At 43.3% G+C, this 26030-nt stretch overlaps 1 protein-coding gene across 1 annotated transcript in view; it reads left to right on the top strand.

Moving 5' to 3' along the window:
• LOC109885477 (forkhead box protein N3-like) overlaps positions 1–26030 on the top strand; it is a 122285-nt gene that overhangs the window by 37324 nt on the left and 58931 nt on the right. Inside the window, exon 4 of the mRNA XM_031787767.1 lies at positions 25093–25160. Within this exon, the coding sequence (XP_031643627.1) occupies positions 25093–25160 (68 nt within the window). The remainder of the gene's footprint in view (positions 1–25092; positions 25161–26030) is intronic.

Raw genomic sequence — 26030 nt, 5'->3', positions numbered from 1 at the left:
CCTCCCTCCCCCCTTCCCTCCCTCCCTCCCCCCTTCCTTCCCTCCCTCCCTCCCTGTCCAGATGGTATGTCTCTGTGGTAGAGGCTGTAATAAAGTGTTTATTTGGCCACTGGGGCTTGGAGCAGAATGCTTCTTTTTATAGCTGCCTTTTACTCAGCACGCTCATACACACACATGCTGACACAAACACACACACACTGATGCACGCACACAAACACGCTGACACAAACACATGCACACGCAAGCATGCACGCTCACCCAAACACGCACAAAATAGTTTTTAAATTCCTTGTGTTTATCGTGTGTGTGTGTTTTCAAGGAGTTAGTACAGCAGGGTTAGAGCATTGACTGAAAGGGAGAAAAATAATAACAGAGAGAGAGATAAAAGGAGAAAGAAAGAAGGAAAGCGAGAGGCCCCTCTGTACTGCTACTTCATGCGGGCACAGACAGGGCTAGATTCCCCTCTCTCTCTCTCTCCCTCTCTCCCTCTCTCCCTCTCTCTCCGTTCCGTACTGAACAGCTGGTCTGGCTGAGGCTCTCTGCTGAGCATTTGCCCTTCCCGGGTGATTAGAGCCGCCGTTACTACGGCAACAGCGACACCTCCATGGCAACGCATAACCAAGGGAGAGACAGGTGCGGTTGCATCACCGCAGCGATTTGTTACCTGGCAAAAGGACGGGCCATTAGCACGCGAAATACGCCATCGTCAAGGCAACACATGGGCTCACCATGGCAACAGCAGATGGCTTGGAGCCTATTCTGGGGTTGTGCTTGTGTGTGTGTGTGTCGTTAGCTACCTGCTTTTGTGCGTGTTCATGAGGAGCCATAGAAGCGTGAATTATGGGAGTTGACAAGTGGAGGGCCACTCGCTGGAGGAGATTAATTTTAGATGGAGAGAGAGAGGGAGGAGAGCAGAGGAGAGGAGAGGAGGAGAGGATAGGAGAGGAGAGGAGAGGAGAGGAGAGGAGAGGAGAGGAGAGGAGAGGAGAGGAGAGGAGAGGAGAGGAGAGGAGAGGAGAGGAGAGGAGAGAAACACACTCACTGTCTATCTAGATATCAAAATAAGCACTTCACTAGAGGGAGTTTCTTCTCTCTCTCTCCCTCCCTCCCCCACTCTCTCTCTTTTTGTATCTTTCTCTCTCCCTCCTCCACATTCCCCTGTCTCTCTCTCTCTCTCTCTCTCTCTCTCTCTGAAATTCCTTCCTCTGATTGTCTATAAGAAATAATAATGGGGCGTCCTCGTAGTTTGCCGGATCAGAAATTAAACTTGAGAAATGGAGTGTTGCAGGAGTCTCTGGCACCAGCAGGCCCTTAGATTAGCTAGTGCCCGTAGGGTGTGGGGCAGCGAGGGAAAAGGAGATTATGGGAATCAAGTGAAAGGGCCTGTTGCCTTCATCGAGTGGAGTAGAGTGGAGTGGAACGATTACAGTCAAGATGGGAACACAATCTGATTTGGTAGAAGTCTGTGTGGGTGTGTGTGTGTTTGTGTGTGTGTGTGTGTGTGTGTGTGTGTGTGTGTGTGTGTGTGTGTGTGTGTGTGTGTGTGTGTGTGTGTGTGTGTGTGTGTGTGTGTGGTGTGTGTGTGGTGTGCGTGTGTGTGTGTGTGTGTTGCAGAACCCCAGCTGGTCACACAGAGTAAAGCTTAAGAAGAAAGGCTAGGAGAGAGAGGGATGAGGGACAGAGATATATATATATATATATATATATATATATATATGTAGAGAGGGACAGAGAGAGACACAGAAGGAGACAGAGAGAGGGGGAGGTAGCAAGAGATTAGAGGGACAGATTGAGACTCGGGGAGAGAGACTCAGGGAGAGAGACTCAGGAAGAGAGACTCAGGGAGAGACTCAGGGAGAGAGAGAACGTGAGAGAGAAAAGGAGAGAGGGGGAAAGGAGGGGAAATGAAAGCGTTATAGAGAGATAGGTTTTTGAGAAGAGGGAGAAAGTTTGAGAGGAGTACAGAAACCAAGGGAGGGATGGACGGAGGAAGGGAGGAGAGAGAGAGAGAGAAAGAGGGAAGGAGAGGCTTGTGCCAGAAGCCCGTGTCTTTTTCATAAAAACACAAACAAAGAATGCTGTGCTCGCTGGCGTCCCGCGGTGTACACACATGTTAGTGCTCCACTCTGCTCTACGCCATTAAACCCCTCTCCCTCTCTCCTCATCCCAGACCTAGTACTTACTGACTAGTAACAACTAGTGATGTGGAGTTTGGGAACAATTTGTTATATTTGAAGAACTTGACCTGTTAGTTCTGGCTGCAATGAGTCCTTCAGCAGGATCAATACATACTCCTCTGGTGCCAGAGTCGTGCTCCGACCGTCAACTGTCTATCACAATGTCCGCAGGAAAATACTTCATTAGGACAGAGACGAAAAATACATGTTTAGAACTGATCATTGATCACATGGTGCAAGAATGACTGCAATTAATTGATTATTGAATATTATAATGGACACAGCTTTATAGAACCAAAACATACACAGCCTCTGGTCAACAAACTCCAGAACGAATAGTTTGGGGGGGGGGGGGGGGGGCTGCAGTTCGCGAGCAACTGTGCTTATCACCATCGCGGCAGTCAAGCAATGCATGAGTTCACAATCTAGTCTGGTAGCGACCACTACTAGACCTTGATTCAAATGTATCAAGAAAGAATCGTATTTGTTTGCCAATTCAATCAACACATTTAGATTGTTTCAAACACACGTTTACAAGTCTCATTCAAACAAATGACTGCTCCAATAAGCCCCCTATGGTGAAAGACATGTGAACGAGAGGCTCGTAGAATCATGACTCAAGTTTTCAGTTCGTCATTCGCCCCTAAGTGTTCCTGCATGCTCTGGGCAGTAATGACTCAAATGAACGAAATGAATCGAAAGATTTGTTCTTTTGACTGAACGACTCCAAAAGATCAGAGTCAATAAAAAGAGCTGAACTTCCCATCGTTAAATAGTGATTCAACACCAGAGTAGTGTCCACAACGTCCCATCACTAATAGTGATTCAACACCAGAGCAGTGTCCACAACGTCCCATCACTAATAGTGATTCAACACCAGAGCAGTGTCCACAACTTCCCATCACTAATAGTGATTCAACACCAGAGCAGTGTCCACAACGTCCCATCACTAATAGTGATTCAACACCAGAGTAGTGTCCACAACGTCCCATCACTAATAGTGATTCAACGCCAGAGCAGTGTCCACAACGTCCCATCACTAATAGTGATTCAACACCAGAGCAGTGTCCACAACTTCCCATCGTTAAATAGTGATTCAACACCAGAGCAGTGTCCACAACTTCCCATCACTGACAACAACACACTCAGTGTGTCAATGCCAGTTTCACTTCTGTTAAATAGTGTGTCTGAAGACTTGAGATGCACAAATGTACACACACACACACACACACCTCCACGTCTCCACGTCCTCCACGTCTTAGACGGGCTTCAAAGGCTCCTGAACAGAAAACAGGTGTAAGGTCACTTCCATCAAAACACTAACAGCTGTTTCCATGTTAGTGTGAAGCTTCTGGTTCAACACTGTATTCAGTCACGTTATCCCTTTAAACCCAGATCTTTAGCCAGGATTCTGAGTTAGTAAAGCTCCGACTGTGTTTGCAGTTCAGTTCCACAGCTGAAGTACAGTTAGAGAAGAAGTTATTAACATCTGACCAACCATACAACCAAACTCATTCTTAAAGGTGAAGCCTAAGATATGGTCAACCCAGGGTTTATTTCTGTCTGTGTACAGAAAACAGAAAACCTAAAAATTAACAACATATTGGTTCGCCGATTACAGACCCACAGATACTAGCTATTTCGGTGTATGTTGTTCATGCTGCAGATTTTATATTGCGAGGGAGGAAAAAGAGAACCAAGTGAAGAGAACTGTCTGTGTTTGAGCTGTCTGTATGAGCTGTCTGGTTGAGCTGTCTGTTTGAGCTGTCTGTTTGAGCTGTCTGTTTGAGCTGTCTGTTTGAACTGTCTGTTTGAGCTGTCTGTTTGAGCTGTCTGTTTGAGCTGTCTGTTTGAGCTGTCTGTGTTTGAGCTGTCTGTTTGAACTGTCTGTTTGAGCTGTCTGTTTGAGCTGTCTGTTTGAGCTGTCTGTGTTTGAGCTGTCTGTTGAACTGTCTGTTTGAGCTGTCTGTATTTTAGCTGTCTGTTTGAGCTGTCTGTATTTTAGCTGTCTGTGTTTTAGCTGTCTGTGTTTCAGCTGTCTGTGTTTTAGCTGTCTGTTTGAGCTGTCTGTGTTTTAGCTGTCTGTATTTTAGCTGTCTGTATTTTAGCTGTCTGTGTTTTAGCTGTCTGTGTTTGAGCTGTCTGTGTTTGAGCTGTCTGTGTTTGAATTTGTCCATCCATACAGCTGATGTGAACAAGACGCTGGGCTCCACTGACACCAGGCATGCTCATACCTGGGCGGTAACACGACACCACTAGGGACAGGACAGGACAGGACGGGGGGTATTAAAGGAGAGTTCCCTCCCCCCTTGTTTTGGAGGTCAAATGTTTATGTAGAAGGACTGAAAAGCTCAGTTTAGGTGACTTTTTAAAAGGGCATACTAGTCCAAAGTGAATGAAAATGAAAATAAAATGATGCTGATACCATCTAAAATATTATTCCCACCTACAGAATTGAGCCCAATAACATATTGGTCAAATTATGTTAACATATTGGTCCATTTATATAGCCTATATTATCAGGTATGCTATTAGCAATAAGCATTATCACCTGTAGCCCAACTGATCAAATCAAATCAAATCATATTTATATAGCCCTTCTTACATCAGCTGATATCTCAAAGTGCTGTACAGAAACCCAGCCTAAAACCCCAAACAGCAAGCAATGCAGGTGTAGAAGAGAAATAGTCCTTGAGATATAGTACTAAAACACTTGAGTGTCTCTCTTGATCCTAGGTCCTGGCAGAGTTGTGCAGACTCAAGACAACTGAGCTTTGGAGGAATACGCAGATTTAAAGAGGAGTCCGTAATATGCTTTCTAATGATCATGATCTTTTCCTCAAAGAAGTTCATGAATTTATTACTGCTAAAGTGAAAGCCATCCTCTCTTGGGGAATGCTGCTTTTTAGTTAGCTTTGCGACAGTATCAAAAATACATTTCGGATTGTTCTTATTTTCCTCAATTAAATTGGAAAAATAGGATGATCGAGCAGCAGTGAGGGCTCTTCGATACTGCATGGTCCTGTCTTTCCAAGCTAGTCGGAAGACTTCCAGTTTGGTGTGGCTCCATTTCCTCTTCAATTTTCTGGAAGCTTGCTTCAGAGCTCAGATATTTTCTGTATACCAGGGAGCTAGTTTCTTATGACAAATATTTTTTGTTTTTAGGGGTGCAACTACATCTAGGGTATTGCGCAAGGTTGAATTGAGTTCCTCAGTTAGGTGGTTAACTGATTTTTGTCCTCTGACGTCCTTGGGTAGGCAGACGGAGTCTGGAAGGGCATCAAGGAATCTTTGGGTTGTCTGAGAATTTATAGCATGACTTTTGATGCTCCTTGGTTGGGGTCTGAGCAGATTATTTGATGTGATTGCAAACGTAATAAAATGGTGGTCTGATAGTCCAGGATTATGAGGAAAAACATTAAAGATCCCCCAAAAATTATTCCATGGGAAAAAACTAGGTCCAGAGTATGACTGTGACAGTGAGTAGTTCCAGAGACATGTTGAACAAAACCCACTGAGTTGATGATGGCTCCGAAACCCTTTTGGTGTGGGTCTGTGGACTCTTCCACGTGAATATTAAAATCACCAAAAATTATAATATTATCTGCTATGACTACAAGATTTAATAGGAATTCAGGGTACTCAGTGAGGAATGCTGTATATGGCCCAGGATGCCTGTAAACAGTATCTATAAAAAGTGATTGAGTAGGCTACTTAGATTTCATGACTAGAAGCTCAAAAGACGAAAACTTCGTTTTTTTTGGTAAATTGAAATTGAATATCGTAAATGTTAGCAACACCTACGCCTTTGCGGAATGCACGGGGGATATGGTCACTAGTGTAACCAGGAGGTGAGGCCTCATTTAACACAGTAAATGCATCAGGCTTAAGCCATGTTTCAGTCAGGCCAATCACATCAAGATCATGATCAGTGATTAGTTCATTGACTATAATTGCCTTTGAAGTAAGGGATCTAACATTAAGTAGCCCTATTTTGAGATGTGAGGTATCACGATCTCTTTCAATAATGGCAGGAATTGAGGAGGTCTTTATCCTAGTGAGATTGCTAAGGCAAACACCGCCATGTTTAGTTTTGCAGTTTTGGCAGACTCCGCTAACAGCCTGCTTCCTGGCCTGCACCCTATCTTATTGTGGAGCCAGAGGAGTTAGAGCCCTGTCTATGTTGGTAGATAAGATGAGAGCACCCCTCCAGCTAGGATGGAGTCCGTCACTCCTCAGCAGGTCAGGCTTGGTCCTGTTTGTGGGTGAGTCCCAGAAAGAGGGCCAATTATCTACAAATTCTATCTTTTGGGACGGGCAGAAAACAGCTTTCAACCAGCGATTGAGTTGTGAGACTGTAGAGCTGTAGAGCTCATCACTCCCGCTAACTGGGAGGGGGCCAGAGACAATTACTCGATGCCAACACATCTTTCTAGCTGATTTACACGCTGAAGCTATGTTGCGCTTGGTGACCTCTGACTGTTTCAACCTAACATCGTTGGTGCCGTCATGGATAACAATATCCCTATACTCTCTACACTCACCAGTTTTAGCTTTAACCAGCACCATCTTCAGATTAGCCTTAACGTCGGTAGCCCTGCCCCCTGGTAAACAGTGTATGATCGCTGGATGATTCGTTTTAAGTCTAATACTGCCGGTAATGGAGTCGCCAATGACTAGAGTTTTCAATTTGTCAGAGCTAATGGTGGGAAGCTTCGGCGTCTCAGACCCAATAACGGGAGGAGTAGAGACCAGAGAAGGCTCGGCTCAGACTCCGACTCGCTGCTTAATGGGGAAAACCGGTTGAGCATTCCTACCATATTTCCCTCCAGAAACCATGAGAAAGTTGTCCGGCTGCGGGGATCGTGCGAGGGGATTTATACTAACGTTACTATCTGTACTTACTGGTGGCACAGACGCTGTTTCATCCTTTCCTACACTGAAATTACCCTTGCCTAACGATAGCATCTGAAGCTGGGCTTGCAACACAGCTATCCTCGCCATAAGGCGATCATTCTCCTGTATATTATGAGTACAGCGACTGCAATTAGAAGGCGTCATGTTAATGTTACTACTTAGCTTCGGCTATTGGAAGTCCTGACGAACCATGTCCAGATAAAGCGTCCGGAGTGAAAAAGTTGAATGAAAAAAAGTAGATTTTTGTCAACTCACACACAGAATGCTGCTGCGGGCTCTTTGTATGTCTTGACCAATCAGATGAATTCAAATCACAGGTCATGCAGTTCGGGTACAACGCACAAAGCTCAAGGGGCTGATGCAGCATAGTATCTATAAACTAATAGGCTGAAGTATGGGGTTGCCTCTCAGCATTTACTATATTGGGATAATCATTAGCTAGATCCCAAATGTCATATTTTAACTAGTTTGCATCCTATTGATTAATTTTATGTCCCAAAACAATGCAATAAATACAGTGAATATAATGTAGGCCTACCTGTTAGGGTAACTTGTGTTAAACCTGCTACATGGTGTAACACACCCTTGCCTGTACTCACAGAAACCACATCATGCCCCCCCCCCCAACACTTCCACTGGTCTTTCTCAGCTAAAAATGTCACAATGCCTCCATTTTTTAAGTCACTCCGGACAAATTGTTGAGGTATGGTGGCATTTACCCCAAGTTACCCTATAATTGACCCATGTTACATTTAGCCCTCCTCTCCACTATGCACCGAGGGGCCATGGTTCCGTTCCAGAAGCACTGTTTCGACTTCTCCTACAGTTTTTCTTCGGTACTGCAGTTTAATAGGTAGCCTAGTGGTTAGAGTGTCGGACTAGGAACCGAAAGGTTGCGAGATGGAATCCGCTAGCTAACATGGTAAAAATCGGTTGTTCTTCCCCGGAATAAGGCAGTTAACCCACTGTTCCTAGGCCATCATTGAAAATAAGAAGTTGTTCTTAACTAACTTGCCTAGATAAATAAAGGTAAAATGAAATAAAAAATGTAAAAAATTCATTGTCACTGAGGCAGATTTTTATTCCGTTAATCACAGCCGATATCTGCCATGTTTTTGGATGATGTGATGATTCGGCGCTGCACCTTGTGCACATTGAGTGCTGGTGCACATGTGATATTGGTCCGTATAAAGCAGATACGATCTGGATATAGGCAGTCCATGAATGGGCATATGTGAACGTGAGTAGATTACCCTGAAAACAACCGGCGGACAGTTCAGATTATATGTCTCCAACTTCTGTATCACTCCATCTAACATCCACCTACTGTATCACTCCACCTACTGTATCACTCCACCTACTGTACCACTCCACCTACTGTATCACTCCACCTAACATCCACCTACTGTATCACTCCACCTAACATCCACCTACTGTATCACTCCACCTAACATCCACCTACTGTATCACTCCATCTACTGTATCACTCCACCTACTGTATCACTCCACCTACTGTATAACTCCACCTACCGTATCACTCCACCTAACATCCACCTACTGTATAACTCCACCTACTGTATCACTCCACCTACCGTATCACTCCAACTACTGTATCACTCCACCTGCTGTATCACTCCACCTACTGTATAACATCCACCTACTGTATCACTCCACCTAACATCCACCTACTGTATCACTCCACCTAACATCCACCTACTGTATAACTCTACCTACTGTATCACTCCACCTACCGTATCACTCCAACTACTGTATCACTCCACCTACCGTATCACTCCAACTACTGTATCACTCCACCTACTGTATCAATCCACCTACTGTATCACTCCAACTACTGTATCACTCCACCTACTGTATCACTCCACCTACTGTATCACTCCACCTACTGTATAACTCCACCTAGTGTATAACTCCACCTACTGTATCACTCCACCTACTGTATCACTCCACCTACTGTATCACTCCACCTACTGTATAACTCCACCTACTGTATAACTCCACCTACTGTATCACTCCACCTAACATCCACCTACTGCATAACTCCACCTACTGTATCACTCCACCTACCGTATCACTCCACCTACTGTATCAAACCAACTACTGTATCACTCCACCTAACATCCACCTACTGTATCACTCCACCAACTGTATCACTCCACCTACTGTATCACTCCACCTACTGTATCACTCCACCTAACATCAACCTACTGTATCACTCCATCTACTGTATCACTCCATCTACTGTATCACTCCAACTACTGTATCACTCCCCCTACTGTATCACTCCAACTACTGTATCACTCCACCTACTGTATCACTCCAACTACTGTATCAGTCCACCAACTGTATCACCTCTTCTACTGTATCACAGAAACTACTGTATCACTCCACCTAACATCCACCTACTGTATTACTCCACCTACTGTGTCACTCCACCGACTGTATCACTCCACCTACTGTATCACTCCAACTACTGCATCACTCAACCTACTGTATCACTCATCTACAGTACCACTCCACCTACCATCCACCTACTGTATCACTCCATCTACTGTGTCACTCCACCTACTGTATCACTCCACCTACTGTATAACTCCACCTACTGTATAACTCCACCTACTGTATCACTCCATCTACTGTATCACTCCAACTACTGTATCACTCCACCTAACATCCACCTACTGTATCACTCCACCAACTGTATCACCCCACCTACTGTATCACTCCACCTACTGTATCACTCCAACTACTGTATCACTCCACCTACTGTATCCCTCATCTACTGTATCACTCCACCAACTGTATCTCCTCTTCTACTGTATCACTCCAACTACTGTATCACTCCACCTAACATCCACCTACTGTATTACTCCACCTACTGTGTCACTCCACCTACTGTATCACTCCACCTACAGTATCACTCCACCCTACTGTATCACTCCACCTACTGTGTCACTCACCTACTGTATCACTCCTCCTAACATCCACCTACTGTATCTGTCCACCTACTGTATCATTACACCTACTGTATCACTCCACCTAACATCCACCTACTGTATCACTCCACCTGCTGTATCACTCCATCTACTGTATCAGTCCACCTACTGTATCACTCCACCTAACATCCACCTACTGTATCACTCCCCCTAACATCCACCTACTGTATTACTCCACCTACTGTGTCACTCCACCGACTGTATCACTCCACCTACTGTATCACTCCACCTAACATCCACCTACTGTATCACTCCACCTAACATCCACCTACTGTATCACTCCACCTAACATCCACCTACTGTATCACTCCAACTACTGTATCACTCCACCTACTGTATCACTCCACCTACTGTATAACTCCACCTACCGTATCACTCCACCTAACATCCACCTACTGTATCACTCCACCTGCTGTATCACTCCATCTACTGTATCAGTCCACCTACTGTATCACTCCACCTAACATCCACCTACTGTATCACTCCCCCTAACATCCACCTACTGTATTACTTCACCTACTGTGTCACTCCACCGACTGTATCACTCCACCTACTGTATCACTCCACCTAACATCAACCTACTGTATCACTCCACCTAACATCCACCTACTGTATCACTCCACCTAACATCCACCTACTGTATCACTCCAACTACTGTATCACTCCACCTACTGTATTACTCCACCTACTGTGTCACTCCACCGACTGTATCACTCCACCTACTGTATCACTCCACCTAACATCCACCTACTGTATCACTCCACCTAACATCCACCTACTGTATCACCCCAACTACTGTATCACTCCACCTACTGTATCACTCCACCTACCGTATCACTCCACCTAACATCCACCTACTGTATAACTCCACCTACTGTATCACTCCACCTACCCTATCACTCCAACTACTGTATCACTCCACCTGCTGTATCACTCCACCTACTGTATAACATCCACCTACTGTATCACTCCACCTAACATCCACCTACTGTATCACTCCACCTAACATCCACCTACTGTATAACTCTACCTACTGTATCACTCCACCTACCGTATCACTCCAACTACTGTATCACTCCACCTACCGTATCACTCCAACTACTGTATCACTCCACCTACTGTATCAATCCACCTACTGTATCACTCCAACTACTGTATAACTCCACCTACTGTATCACTCTACCTACTGTATCACTCCAACTACTGTATCACTCCAACTACTGTATCACTCCACCTACTGTATCACTCCACCTACTGTATCACTCCACCTACTGTATCACTCCACCTACTGTTTAACTCTACCTACTGTATCACTCCAACTACTGTATCACTCCAACTACTGTATTACTCCACCTACTGTATAACTCCACCTACTGTATCACTCCACCTAACATCCAACTACTGCATAACTCCACCTACTGTATCACTCCACCTACCGTATCACTCCACCTACCGTATCACTCCACCTACTGTATCACACCAACTACTGTATCACTCCACCTAACATCCACCTACTGTATCACTCCACCTAACATCCACCTACTGTATCACTCCACCAACTGTATCACTCTACCTACTGTATCACTCCACCTACTGTATCACTCCACCTAACATCAACCTACTGTATCACTCCATCTACTGTATCACTCCATCTACTGTATCACTCCAACTACTGTATCACTCCCCCTACTGTATCACTCCAACTACTGTATCACTCCACCTACTGTATCACTCCAACTACTGTATCACTCCACCTACTGTATCACTCATCTACTGTATCACTCCAACTACTGTATCACTCCATCTACTGTATCACCTCTTCTACTGTATCACAGAAACTACTGTATCACTCCACCTAACATCCACCTACTGTATTACTCCACCTACTGTGTCACTCCACCGACTGTATCACTCCACCTACTGTATCACTCCAACTACTGCGTCACTCAACCTACTGTATCACTCATCTACAGTACCACTCCACCTACCATCCACCTACTGTATCAGTCCATCTACTGTGTCACTCCACCTACTGTATCACTCCACCTACTGTATAACTCCACCTACTGTATCACTCCATCTACTGTATCACTCCAACTACTGTATCACTCCACCTAACATCCACCTACTGTATCACTCCACCAACTGTATCACTCCACCTACTGTATCACTCCACCTACTGTATCACTCCAACTACTGTATCACTCCACCTACTGTATCCCTCATCTACTGTATCACTCCACCAACTGTATCTCCTCTTCTACTGTATCACTCCAACTACTGTATCACTCCACCTAACATCCACCTACTGTATTACTCCACCTACTGTGTCACTCCACCTACTGTATCACTCCACCTACAGTATCACTCCACCCTACTGTATCACTCCACCTACTGTGTCACTCACCTACTGTATCACTCACCTACTGTGTCACTCCACCTACTGTATCACTCACCAACTATATCACTCTACCTACTGTATCACTCATCTACTGTATCACTCCAACTACTGTATCACTCCTCCTAACATCCACCTACTGTATCAGTCCACCTACTGTATCATTACACCTACTGTATCACTCCACCTAACATCCACCTACTGTATCACTCCACCTGCTGTATCACTCCATCTACTGTATCAGTCCACCTACTGTATCACTCCACCTAACATCCACCTACTGTATCACTCCCCCTAACATCCACCTACTGTATTACTCCACCTACTGTGTCACTCCACCGACTGTATCACTCCACCTACTGTATCACTCCAACTACTGCGTCACTCAACCTACTGTATCACTCATCTACAGTACCACTCCACCTACCATCCACCTACTGTATCACTCCATCTACTGTGTCACTCCACCTACTGTATCACTCCACCTACTGTATAACTCCACCTACTGTATCACTCCATCTACTGTATCACTCCAACTACTGTATCACTCCACCTAACATCCACCTACTGTATCACTCCACCAACTGTATCACTCCACCTACTGTATCACTCCACCTACTGTATCACTCCAACTACTGTATCACTCCACCTACTGTATCCCTCATCTACTGTATCACTCCACCAACTGTATCTCCTCTTCTACTGTATCACTCCAACTACTGTATCACTCCACCTAACATCCACCTACTGTATTACTCCACCTACTGTGTCACTCCACCTACTGTATCACTCCACCTACAGTATCACTCCACCCTACTGTATCACTCCACCTACTGTATCACTCCATCTACTGTATCAGTCCACCTACTGTATCACTCCACCTAACATCCACCTACTGTATCACTCCCCCTAACATCCATCTACTGTATCACTCCACCTACTGTGTCACTCACCTACTGTATCACTCCACCTAACATCCACCTACTCTATCACTCCCCCTAACATCCACCTACTGTATCACTCATCTACTGTATCACTCCAACTACTGTATCACTCCCCCTAACATCCACCTGCTGTATCACTCCACCTACTGTATCACTCATCTACTGTATCACTCCAACTACTGTATCACTCCCCTAACATCCACCTGCTGTGTCACTCCACCTACTGTATCACTCCACCTACTGTATCACTCACCCTAACATCCACCTACTGTATCACTCCACCTACTGTATCACTCCCCCTAACATCCACCTACTGTGTCACTCCACCTACTGTATCACTCCATCTACTGTATCACTCCACCTACTGTATCACTCCACCTACTGTATCACTCCACCTACTGTATCACTCCACCTACTGTATCACTCCCCCTAACATCCACCTACTGTATCAATCCACCTACTGTATCACTCCACCTACTGTATCACTCCACCTACTGTATCACTCTGTCACGAATCCCGTTTCCTGAGTCTGTTTTTGCCAGTGTTCTGTCCTGGAGTGTTTTTTCCGGCGTCCTGCGCAGACGATTTTGGTGGCCTGCCATGGGAGAAGATACCCGGAGGTTTGTTGCCGCTTGTCCTGTTTGTGCGCAGAATAAGAGTACCAATCGGGCCAGCTCTGGGCTTCTTCACCCCCTACCTATTCCCCGGCGACCTTGGTCGCATCTGGCCCTGGATTTTGTCACGGGGTTGCCCTCTTCTGTTGGTAACACGGTTATTCTGACCATTGTGGATAGATTCAGCAAGTTTGCCCACTTTGTTCCCCTCTCCAAGCTGCCTTCTGCCACTGAGACGTCCGAGATCCTGGTTAGGGAGGTGTTCAGGGTCCACGGGTTGCCCTGTGACATTGTTTCTGACCGTGGTCCTCAGTTTACCTCTGCTGTCTGGAAGTCCTTCTGTTTGGCCATTGGAGCTACAGTCAGTCTCACATCTGGATTTCACCCCCAATCTAATGGTCAGGCGGAGAGAGCCAACCAGAAGATGGAGTCCACACTGCGCTGTCTTGTTTCCTCTGATCCCACCTCTTGGTCCTCTCAATTACCCAGGGTCGAGTAGTCTCATAATACTCTCCCTTCATCTGCCACTGGGATGTCTCCCTTCCAGTGCCTGTACAGTTACCAACCTCCCTTGTTTCCTTCTCAGGAGCGGGATCTCTCGGTTCCTTCTGTCCAGACCCACATTCGTCGTTGCCACCGCACCTGGCATCGGGCCAGGAAGGCCCTCCTTAAGGTTTCTGACCGGTATCAGATCCAGGCGAATCGTCGCCGTATTCCTGCCCCCGCTTATACCGTTGGAGATAAGGTTTGGTTGGCTACACGGGATCTTCCTCTACGGACTGAGTCGAGGAAACTGTCACCGAAGTTCATTGGTCCGTTTGTAGTGGAGAAGATCATTAATCCTGTTGTGGTCCGACTCAAGTTGCCTGCTACACTAAGAGTACATCCCACCTTTCATGTCTCCTGCCTCAAGCCGGTTCTCCTCAGTCCTCTGTTGCCCCCTCCTCCTCGTCCTCCTCCTCCTCGGATGATCGGAGGTGGTCCTGTCTACACGGTGCGCCGCATCATGGACTCCAGACGGCGGGGTCGAGGGTTCCAGTATTTAGTGGATTGGGAAGGATATGGTCCTGAGGAGAGGAGTTGGATTCCTCGGCGTCAGATCCTTGACGATGACCTGCTTCGTGACTTTTACCGCCTCCACCCTGGCGCTCCGTGTAGTCCGCCCGGTGGCGTTCGTCGGAGGGGGGGTACTGTCACGAATCCCGTTTCCTGAGTCTGTTTTTGCCAGTGTTCTGTCCTGGAGTGTTTTTTCCGGCGTCCTGGAACGCACCCTGTCTGGTTGCCGGGCAATGTAGCCAGTTGGGAGTTCTGATTACCCGCACCTGTATCCCATCAGCTATCTGCACACCTGGTCCTGATCATCATCTCTCCTCTTCATAAGCCCGGACCTGACAACCATTCCCTGCCGGATCGTTAGCCATGAACATTACTCACCCGGAGGATTCCGCTTCCCCATTGGATCCACCTATTTACTCCCATCAACTCACCACCGCTGCCCGCTACGCCACCTGGATGTATCTACCCACTCACATTCACTTGTAAATAAATACTCACCTTCTTCCTACTCTCCTTGTCCTGGTCTGCTTCTGGGTTCAATTTTGAAGAAACGTGACACACTCCCCCTAACATCCACCTACTGTATCACTCCACCTACTGTATCACTCCACCTACTGTATCACTCCCCCTAACATCCACCTACTGTATCACTCCACCTACTTTATCACTCCATCTACTGTATCACTCCCCCTACTGTATCACTCCCCCTAACATCCACCTACTTTATCACTCCATCTACTGTATCACTCCCCCTACTGTATCACTCCCCCTAACATCCACCTACTTTATCACTCCATCTACTGTATCACTCCCCTACTGTATCACTCCCCCTAACATCCACCTACTTTATCACTCCATCTACTGTATCACTCCCCCTACTGTATCACTCCCCTAACATCCACCTACTTTATCACTCCATCTACTGTATCACTCCCCCTAACATCCACCTACTTTATCACTCCATCTACTGTATCACTCCCCCTAACATCCACCTACTTTATCACTCCACCTACTGTATCACTCCCCCTAACATCCACCTACTTTATCACTCCATCTACTGTATCACTCCCCCTAACATCCACCTACTTTATCACTCCATCTACTGTATCACTCCCCCTAACATCCACCTACTTTATCACTCCACCTACTGTATCACTCCCCCTAACATCCACCTACTTTATCACTCCATCTACTGTATCACTCCCCCTAACATCCACGTACTGTATCACTCCACCTGCTGTATTGTACACTAGGCTCAATAGATATTTTCCAATGAATCTTACTCATAGCAATTATTTAAGTCTCAAAGAAATTGAAAATGTTAAGTTGATAAGAGTTCATAGGCTCAATGTTTAGTTGACGCGCACACACGCACGCATGCACGCAAACACACACACACACCCGCAAATACACACACACACACACACACAAACACACACATACACACACACCGCCAACATAGTCCTCTCTATTTCAGGCGCAGGGGAAAGTAGGGTGCTGTGAGACTCAGCTTGGTAGGAAAACAAAGGCGCTTTTTTTGTGGCAAGTCGTCTGGAACTAGTACAGTCTTATACCACACTATGTTACTGTATAATGTAGTATACTATGTTACTGTATAATGTAGTACACTATGTTACTGTATAATGTAGTCATATAATACACTATGTTACTGTGTAATGTAGTACACTATGTTACTGTATAATGTGGTCATATAATACACTATGTTACTGTATAATGTAGTACACGATGTTACTGTATAATGTAGTCATATAATACACTATGTTACTGTATAATATACTACACTATGTTACTGTATAATGTGGTCATATAATACACTATGTTACTGTATAATGTAGTCATACTACACTATGTTACTGTATAATGTAGTCATATACTACACTATGTTACTGTATAATGTGGTCATATACTACACTATGTTACTGTGTAATGTAGTCATACTACACTATGTTACTGTATAATGTAGTCATATAATACACTATGTTACTGTATAATGTGGTCATATAATACACTATGTTACTGTATAATGTAGTCATATAATACACTATGTTACTGTATAATGTAGTCATACTACACTATGTTACTGTATAATGTAGTCATACTACACTATGTTACTGTATAATGTAGTCATATAATACACTATGTTACTGTATAATGTGGTCATATAATACACTATGTTACTGTATAATGTAGTCATATAATACACTATGTTATTGTATAATATACTACACTATGTTACTGTATAATGTAGTCATATACTTCACTATGTTACTGTATAATGTAGTCATACTACACTATGTTACTGTATAATGTAGTCATATAATACACTATGTTACTGTATAATGTGTTCATATAATACACTATGTTACTGTATAATGTAGTCATATAATACACTATGTTATTGTATAATATACTACACTATGTTACTGTATAATGTAATCATATACTACACTATGTTACTGTATAATGTAGTCATACTACACTATGTTACTGTATAATGTAGTCATATAATACACTATGTTACTGTATAATGTGGTCATATAATACACTATGTTACTGTATAATATAATACACTATGTTATTGTGTAATGTGGTCGTATAATACACTATGTTACTGTATAATGTAGTCATATAATACACTATGTTACTGTATAATATAATGCACTATGTTACCATATAATGTGGTCATATACTACACTATGTTACTGTATAATGTGGTCATATACTACACTATGTTACTGTATAATGTGGTCATATAATACACTATGTTACTGTATAATGTAGTACACGATGTTACTGTACAATGTAGTCATATAATACACTATGTTAATGTATACTGTGGTCATATAATACACTATGTTACTGTATAATGTAGTACACTAAGTTACTGTACAATGTAGTCATATAATACACTATGTTACTGTATAATGTGGTCATATAATACACTATGTTACTGTATAATGTAGTCATATAATACACTATGTTACTGTATAATGTAGTCATATAATACACTATGTTACTGTATAATGTAGTCATACTACACTATGTTACTGTATAATGTAGTCATATAATACACTATGTTACTGTGTAATGTAGTCATACTACACTATGTTACTGTATAATGTAGTCATATAATACACTATGTTACTGTGTAATGTAGTCATACTACACTATGTTACTGTATAATGTAGTCATATAATACACTATGTTACTGTATAATGTAGTCATATAATACACTATGTTACTGTATAATGTGGTCATATAATACACTATGTTACTGTATAATGTAGTCATATAATACACTATGTTACTGTGTAATGTAGTCATACTACACTATGTTACTGTATAATGTAGTCATATAATACACTATGTTACTGTGTAATGTAGTCATACTACACTATGTTACTGTATAATGTAGTCATATAATACACTATGTTACTGTAGAATGTAGTCATATAATACACTATGTTACTGTATAATGTGGTTATATAATACACTATGTTACTGTATAATGTGGTCATATAATACACTATGTTACTGTATAATGTAGTCATATAATACACTATGTTACTGTATAATGTAGTCAAAAAATACACTATGTTACTGTATAATGTAGTCATATAATACACTCTGTTACTGTATAATATAATTCACTATGTTACTGTGTAATGTGGTCATATAATTCACTATGTTACTGTGTAATGTAGTCATATAATACACTATGATACTGTATAATGTAGTACACTATGTTATTGTATAATATAATACACTATGTTACTGTATAATGTAGTCATATAATACACTATGTTACTGTATAATATAATCCACTATGTTACTGTGTAATGTGGTCATACGTTAATGTCTGTCCTCCAGAGAGAGAAGGAATCAAAGCCCTAAAGATGTCATCTTCATGAGAAATTGCTGCTTTCCCTACATCTGCCTCCTTTCACATCTATTTATTTCATATATAGGACATTTCTTTCATGTTTTTTCATAGACGGAGCATAAGGAGCTGTACCAGACGAGCCTGGAATATCTGTGTAAATGACTGAGTGAGCTCTCATCCCTTTAAATGGTAAACATGATATCACATTGAAGAGGAGAAAGTTGTCTGGCGTTCCCCCAGCTATTGATTTGTCTGTTGTACATAGCGGTGTTTAGAAGCTGGATGTGTCCAAAACAAAGACATGAATACCAACACAGGAAAAAGGAAGTTGTAGTTATGGTTGCCAGGCGACTGATATGCTAATGAGGCTGTTAGTCATAAGGCTCCTGGTGAGAGAGACTGAAATATGCTTTAATCATCCCTCAACAAATATGTGTGTGCATGTGTATGTGTGTGTGTTCATGTGTGTGTGTGTGTGTGTGTGTGTGTGTGTGTGTGTGTCTGTGTGTGGGTGTGCCTGTGTGTTTGTATGCGTGTGTGTTTGTGACTGTGTGTCTGTGTGTGCCTGTTTGACTCAGTGAGTGTGTGCTTGCTTGTGTGTGTGTGTGTGTGTGTGTGTGTGTGTGTGTGTCAGTGTTCCGACAGTGCTATAATTGAAAGTATCCATAATCCGTAGGAGGAGCAGACATGGTGATGGCCCTCTCCCCTCCTCTACTAAATTATCCCAAATTGTCAGGTCAGACCAAGAGATGGAGGAGCAGGTCGCTCTGTGCTTGATTAAGATGCCTGTTGAGCACGTCATTTCTCTCCTCTTTCGCTCTCTGTAGTTTAAATGAGATGCGTGTCTCTTTCTCAGACAAAATGAGACGTGGAGAGAGAGAGAGAGAGAGAGAGAGAGAGAGAGAGAGAGAGAGAGAGAGAGAGAGAGAGAGAGAGAGAGAGAGAGAGAGAGAGAGAGAGAGACAGAGAGAGAGAGAGAGAGAGAGAGAAAAAGAGAGAAAGAATAATAACAAAAATCCATATACACAAACAACAAGTGTGTGGGTAAAACGTCCTTATGTCCAGGGGGTGGACAGGGATGCAGATTGTGCCCCGCGTTCTTCCGCATTTCTATCAAAAAATTGGCGAGGGCACTGCAGCACCCGGCCTCACCCTACTAGAATCTGAAGTCAAATGTGATTTGCTGATGATCTGGTTCTTCTGTCACCAACCAAGGAGGGCCTACAGCAGCACCTAGATATTCTGCACATATTCTGTCATGCTTGGGTCCTGACAGTAAATCTCAGTAAGACAAAAATATTGGTGTTCCAAAAAAGGTCCAGTTGCAAGGATCACAAATACAAATTCCTTCTCCACCCGCTTGCCCCTAGAGCACACAATACAAACTATACCTACCGTGGCCTATACATTAGAGCCACAGGTAACTTTCACAAAGCTGTCATCGAAGGGTCTTCACAGATCACTGCACCTGTACGTAGCTCATCTGTAAATAGCCCATCCAATCTACCTCATCCCCATACTGTATTTATTTATTTATGTATCTTGCTCCTTTGCACCCCAGTATCTCTACTTGCACAGTCATCTTGGCCTATTTATTGCCTTTACCTCTCTTATCTTACCTCATTTGCACATGCTGTGTATAGATTTTTCTACTGTATTATTGATTGTATGTTTGTTTATTCCATGTGTAACTCTGTGTTGTTGTATGTGTCGAACTGCGTTGATTTATCTTGGCCAGATCGCAGTTGAAAATGAGAACTTGTTCTCAACTAGCCTACCTGCTTAAATAAAGGTGAACATGAAATTTGACATCCCAATTAGATCTGACTAAAAATGCTTGAATCTGTTACATAACTCAGTGCCCTTTATGGTTGTGAGTTCTGGTGTTCACTCACCAACCAAGATGGGACAAAAACCATATTGAGAATCTGCATGTGGAATTCTGCAAAAGCAACTTAAAACACCAAATAATGCATGTAGAGCAGAATCAGGACAATGCCCGCAAATGATCAAAATCCAGAAAAGAGCATTTAAATTCTACTACCACCTAAAAGGAAGTGATTATCAAACCTTCCAAAACAAATCCCTTTGTACCCAGTGCCCACAAAATGAGGTGGAAACTGAGCTGTACTTCCTAACCTACTGAGAAATGTATGTCCATATTTGAGACACATATTTACCTCAGATTACACAGATCCACAATGAATTTCAAAACAAATCCAATCTTGATAAACTCCCATAAAGTTGAAGTCGGAAGTTTACATACACTTAGGTTGGAGTCAATTAAACTCGTTTTTCAACCACTCCACAAATGTCTTGTTAACAAACTATAGTTTTGGCAAGTCGGTTAGGGCACCTACTTTGTGCATGACACAAGTCATTTTTACAACAATTGTTTACAGACAGATTATTTAACTTATAATTCCCTGTATCACAATTCCAGTGGGTCAGAAGTTTACATACACTAAGTTGACTGTGCCTTTAAACAGCTTGGAAAATTGCAGAAAATGATGTCAATGGCTTTAGAGTCTTCTGATAGGCTAATTGACATAATGTGAGTCAATTGGAGGTGTACCTGTGGATGTATTTCAAGGCCTACCTTCAAACTCAGTGCCCCTTTGCTTGACATCATGGGGAAATCGAAAAAAATCAGCCAAGACCTCAGAAAACTAATTGTAGACCTCCACATCAAGGTACCACGTTAATCTGTACAAACAATAGTACGCAAGTATAAACACCATGGGACCACGCAGCCGTCATACAGCTCAGGAAGGAGATGAACGTACTTTGGTGTGAAAAGTGCAAATCAATCCCAGAACAACAGCAAAGGACCTTGTGAAGATGCTGGAAGAAACAGGTACATGATATCCACAGTAAAACAAGTCCTACATCAACATAACCTGAAAGGCCGCTCAGCAAGGAAGAAGCCAATGCTCCAAAACCACCATAAAAAAGCCAGACTACGGTTTGCAACTGCACATGGAGACAAAGATCGTACTTTTTGGAGAAATGTCCTCTGGTCTGATTAATCAAAAATAGTGTAGTTGGCCATAATGACCATTGGTTACAAGTCCAACGCTACCTAGGCTACCTGCCGCCCCAATAACCCCAAGCATACTTCCAAAATTGTGGCAAAATGGCTTAAGGACAACAAAGTCAAGGTATTGGAGTGGCCATCACAAAGCCCTGACCTCAATCCCATTGAAAATGTGTGGGCAGAACTGAAAAAACATGTGCGAGCAAGGAAAGGAGGCCTATAAACCTGACTCAGTTACACCAGCTCTGTCAGGAGGAATGGGCCTAAATTCACCCAATTTATTGTGGGAAGCTTGTGAAAGGCTACCCGAAACATTTGACCCAAGTTAAACAATTTAGAGGCAATGCTACCAAATACTAATTGAGTGTATTTAAACTTCTGACTTACTGGGAATGTGATGAAAGAAATAAAAGCTGAAATAAATCATTCTCTCTACTATTATTCTGACATTTCGCATTCTTAAAATAAAGTGGTGATCCTAACTGACCTAAAACAGGGACATTGTACTTGGATTAAATGTCAGGAATTGTGAAAAAACTGAGTTTAAATGTATTTGGCTAAGGTGTAAGTAAACTTCCGACTTCAACTCTGTCTGTTAGGTGAAATACCACAGTGTGCCACCACATCAGCAATATTTGTGACCTGTTGCCACAAGAATAGGGCAACCAGTGAAGAACAAACACCATTGTAAATACAGACCATAATATTTATTTTACACATTTAACATATTTATTTAACATATTTAACATTTATTTTGTGAGTGTAAAGTTTACTGTTAGTTTCTGATGTCTATATTCTTTTAAAACTTTTGTGAGTGTTTACTGTTAGTTTCTGATTGTTTATTTCCCTTTGTTTGTTGTCCATTTCACTTGCTTTGGCGATATAAACTTGTGTTTCCCTTGCCAATTAAGCCCTTTGAATTGAATTGAATTGTGAGGGGACAGAGAAACAGTCGAATGAGATGGAGAGAGGTTACAAAGCGAGAGACAGAGAGAGAGATACTATAGGGAAAGTGTTTGAGGGAGTAGGACAAGAGAGAGAGAGAGAGAGAGAGAGAGAGATACTATAGGGAAAGTGTTTGAGGGAGTAGGACAGAGGAGAGAGAGAGAGAGAGAGAGAGAGAGAGAGAGAGAGACAATAGGGAAAGTGTTTGAGGGAGTAGGACAGAGAGAGAGAGAGAGAGAGAGAGAGAGAGATACTATAGGGAAAGTGTTTGAGGGAGTAGGAGAGAGAGAGAGAGAGAGAGAGAGAGACAATAGGGAAAGTGTTTGAGGGAGTAGGACAGAGAGAGAGAGAGAGAGAGAGAGAGAGAGATACTATAGGGAAAGTGTTTGAGGGAGTAGGAGAGAGAGAGAGAGAGAGAGAGAGAGAGAGAGACTATAGGGAAAGTGTTTGAGGGAGTAGGGACAGAGAGAGAGAGAGAGAGAGAGAGAGATACTATAGGGAAAGTGTTTGAGGGAGTAGGGGCAGAGAGAGGAGAGAGAGAGAGAGAGAGAGAGAGAGAGAGAGAGAGAGAGAGAGATACTATAGGGAAAGTGTTTGAGGGAGTAGGACAGAGAGAGAGAGAGATACTATAGGGATAGTGTTTGAGGGAGTAGGACAGAGAGCGAAAGAGAGATAGATACTATAGGTAAAGTGTTTGAGGGAGTAGGACAGAGAGAGAGAGAGTGAGAGATACTATAGGGAAAGTGTTTGAGGGAGTGTTTGAGGGTTTACTGTTCATTTTGTTGTTTTTTCACTTTATATATTCACTTTGTATGTTGTCTACCTCACTTGCTTTGGCAATGTTAACACATGTTTCCCATGCCAATAAAGCCCTTGAATTGAATTGAATTGAATTGATAGAGATACTATAGGGAAAGTGTTTGAGGGAGTAGGACAGAGAGAGAGAGAGAGATAGATACTATAGGGAAAGTGTTTGAGGGAGTAGGACAGAGAGAGAGAGAGTGAGAGTGAGAGATAGAGATACTATAGGGAAAGTGTTTGAGGGAGTAGGACAGAGAGAGAGAGAGAGAGAGATACTATAGGGAAAGTGTTTGAGGGAGTAGGACAGAGAGAGAGAGAGAGAGAGAGTGAGAGATACTATAGGGAAAGTGTTTGAGGGAGTAGGACAGAGAGAGAGAGAGATACTATAGGGATAGTGTTTGAGGGAGTAGGACAGAGAGCGAAAGAGAGATAGATACTATAGGGAAAGTGTTTGAGGGAGTAGGACAGAGAGAGAGAGAGAGAGAGAGAGAGAGATACTATAGGGAAAGTGTTTGAGGGAGTAGGACAGAGACAGAGAGAGAGAGAGAGATACTATAGGTAAAGTGTTTGAGGGAGTAGGACAGAGAGAGAGAGAGAGAGAGATACTATAGGTAAAGTGTTTGAGGGAGTAGGACAGAGAGAGAGAGAGAGAGAGATACTATAGGTAAAGTGTTTGAGGGAGTAGGACAGAGAGAGAGAGAGAGAGAGAGACAGAGATACTATTGGGAAAGTGTTTGAGGGAGTAGGACAGAGACAGAGAGAGAGAGAGATACTATAGGTAAAGTGTTTGAGGGAGTAGGACAGAGAGAGAGAGAGAGAGAGATACTATAGGTAAAGTGTTTGAGGGAGTAGGACAGAGAGAGAGAGCTGAGTGAGTCCTTATCCCCTCCCGCTGTACAGATAAAGGCATTAGGAGACTCTGATAACTGTTATCACACACCCACACACTCTCTCAGAGCAAAGTGGTGTCTGTGCGTGTTCATGCGTGTGTGTGTGTGTGCAGGCGCATGTGTTTTTCGATGACTGCTCATGTGGTTAGAAGACCACAGTCCGCAGTGTAATTGACTTGTTGAAACCCCCATCCAATGCTTCTCCATTGGAACATTGTACAGGGTTGTCATTTTGAGGGAGCTAGCAGTAGTGATTAACTGGTGGTAGAGTTATATGAGGACAGCAGCAGCTTTAACTAGTCATTATTGGTCACTCCTGGGGACACATAAAGGTGTTTGATATGAAACATGCCTTACTCGTGCTTTCTGTGGTGATTTCTGTCTGTTTTCTGCAGCATGTCCAGTCCTCCTCTATGGCCAGGGAGTCCCTTCTTCAGAAGAAACGGAGGAGTCCTCCTACAAGGTACCGTCACACAGACTTTAATATTGTACCGTATTTTCTCACTACCCCCCTCTTCCATGTCCCTTCCTCACCCCTCACCCCTCACCCCCTTTAGTGCACCAGGGTGAACTGAAACCTCCCTCCTTCCACGTTTCTCATTCACCTCAAAGCTGCCGAAGTGGAGATGTTGACTCATTTGCATATGCTCTTTAGATATCTTAAACCATCCCTCCCTTCAGGTACCTGGATAGATGAAAATAGCCTTAACTCACACTGTGTCGATATAGAATTGGTTCTGCTCTAATAAACAGAATGTCTCGTAGTCTAAAGGCTCCTTTCTGTGTCTGCTCCTCTCCCTCTCTTTCTTTCATTCAGACATTCTTTTTTTTGGGGGGGGGGGGGGTTATAGAGGGATTCTGGCAACATCCAGCATCCTCTCCTTTCTCTTGTCTTTCTTTCATTCAGACATGATTTGTTTTTTTTTTTTGGGGGGGGGTTATAGAGGGATTCTGGCAACATCCCAGCATCCTCTCCTTTCTCTTGTCTTTCTTTCATTCAGACATGATTTGTTTTTTTTTGGGGGGGGGGGGTTATAGAGGGATTCTGGCAACATCCCAGCATCCTCTCCTTTCTCTTGTCTTTCTTTCATTCAGACATTATTTGTTTTGGGGGGGGGGGGTTATAGAGGGAAACTGGCAACATCCCAGCATCCTCTCCTTTCTCTTGTCTTTGTTTCATTCAGACATGATTTGTTTTTGTTTTTTTGGGGGGGGTTATATAGGGATTCTGGCAACATCCCAGCATCCTCTCCTTTCTCTTGTCTTTCTTTCATTCAGACATGATTTGTTTTGGGGGGGGGGGGGGGGGGTTATAGAGGGATTCTGGCAACAT

The sequence above is a fragment of the Oncorhynchus kisutch genome, linkage group LG14, assembly GCF_002021735.2.
Source record: "Oncorhynchus kisutch isolate 150728-3 linkage group LG14, Okis_V2, whole genome shotgun sequence".
In the NCBI taxonomy this organism is placed as follows: domain Eukaryota; kingdom Metazoa; phylum Chordata; class Actinopteri; order Salmoniformes; family Salmonidae; genus Oncorhynchus; species Oncorhynchus kisutch.
This window is presented reverse-complemented; position numbering and strand designations above follow the sequence as displayed.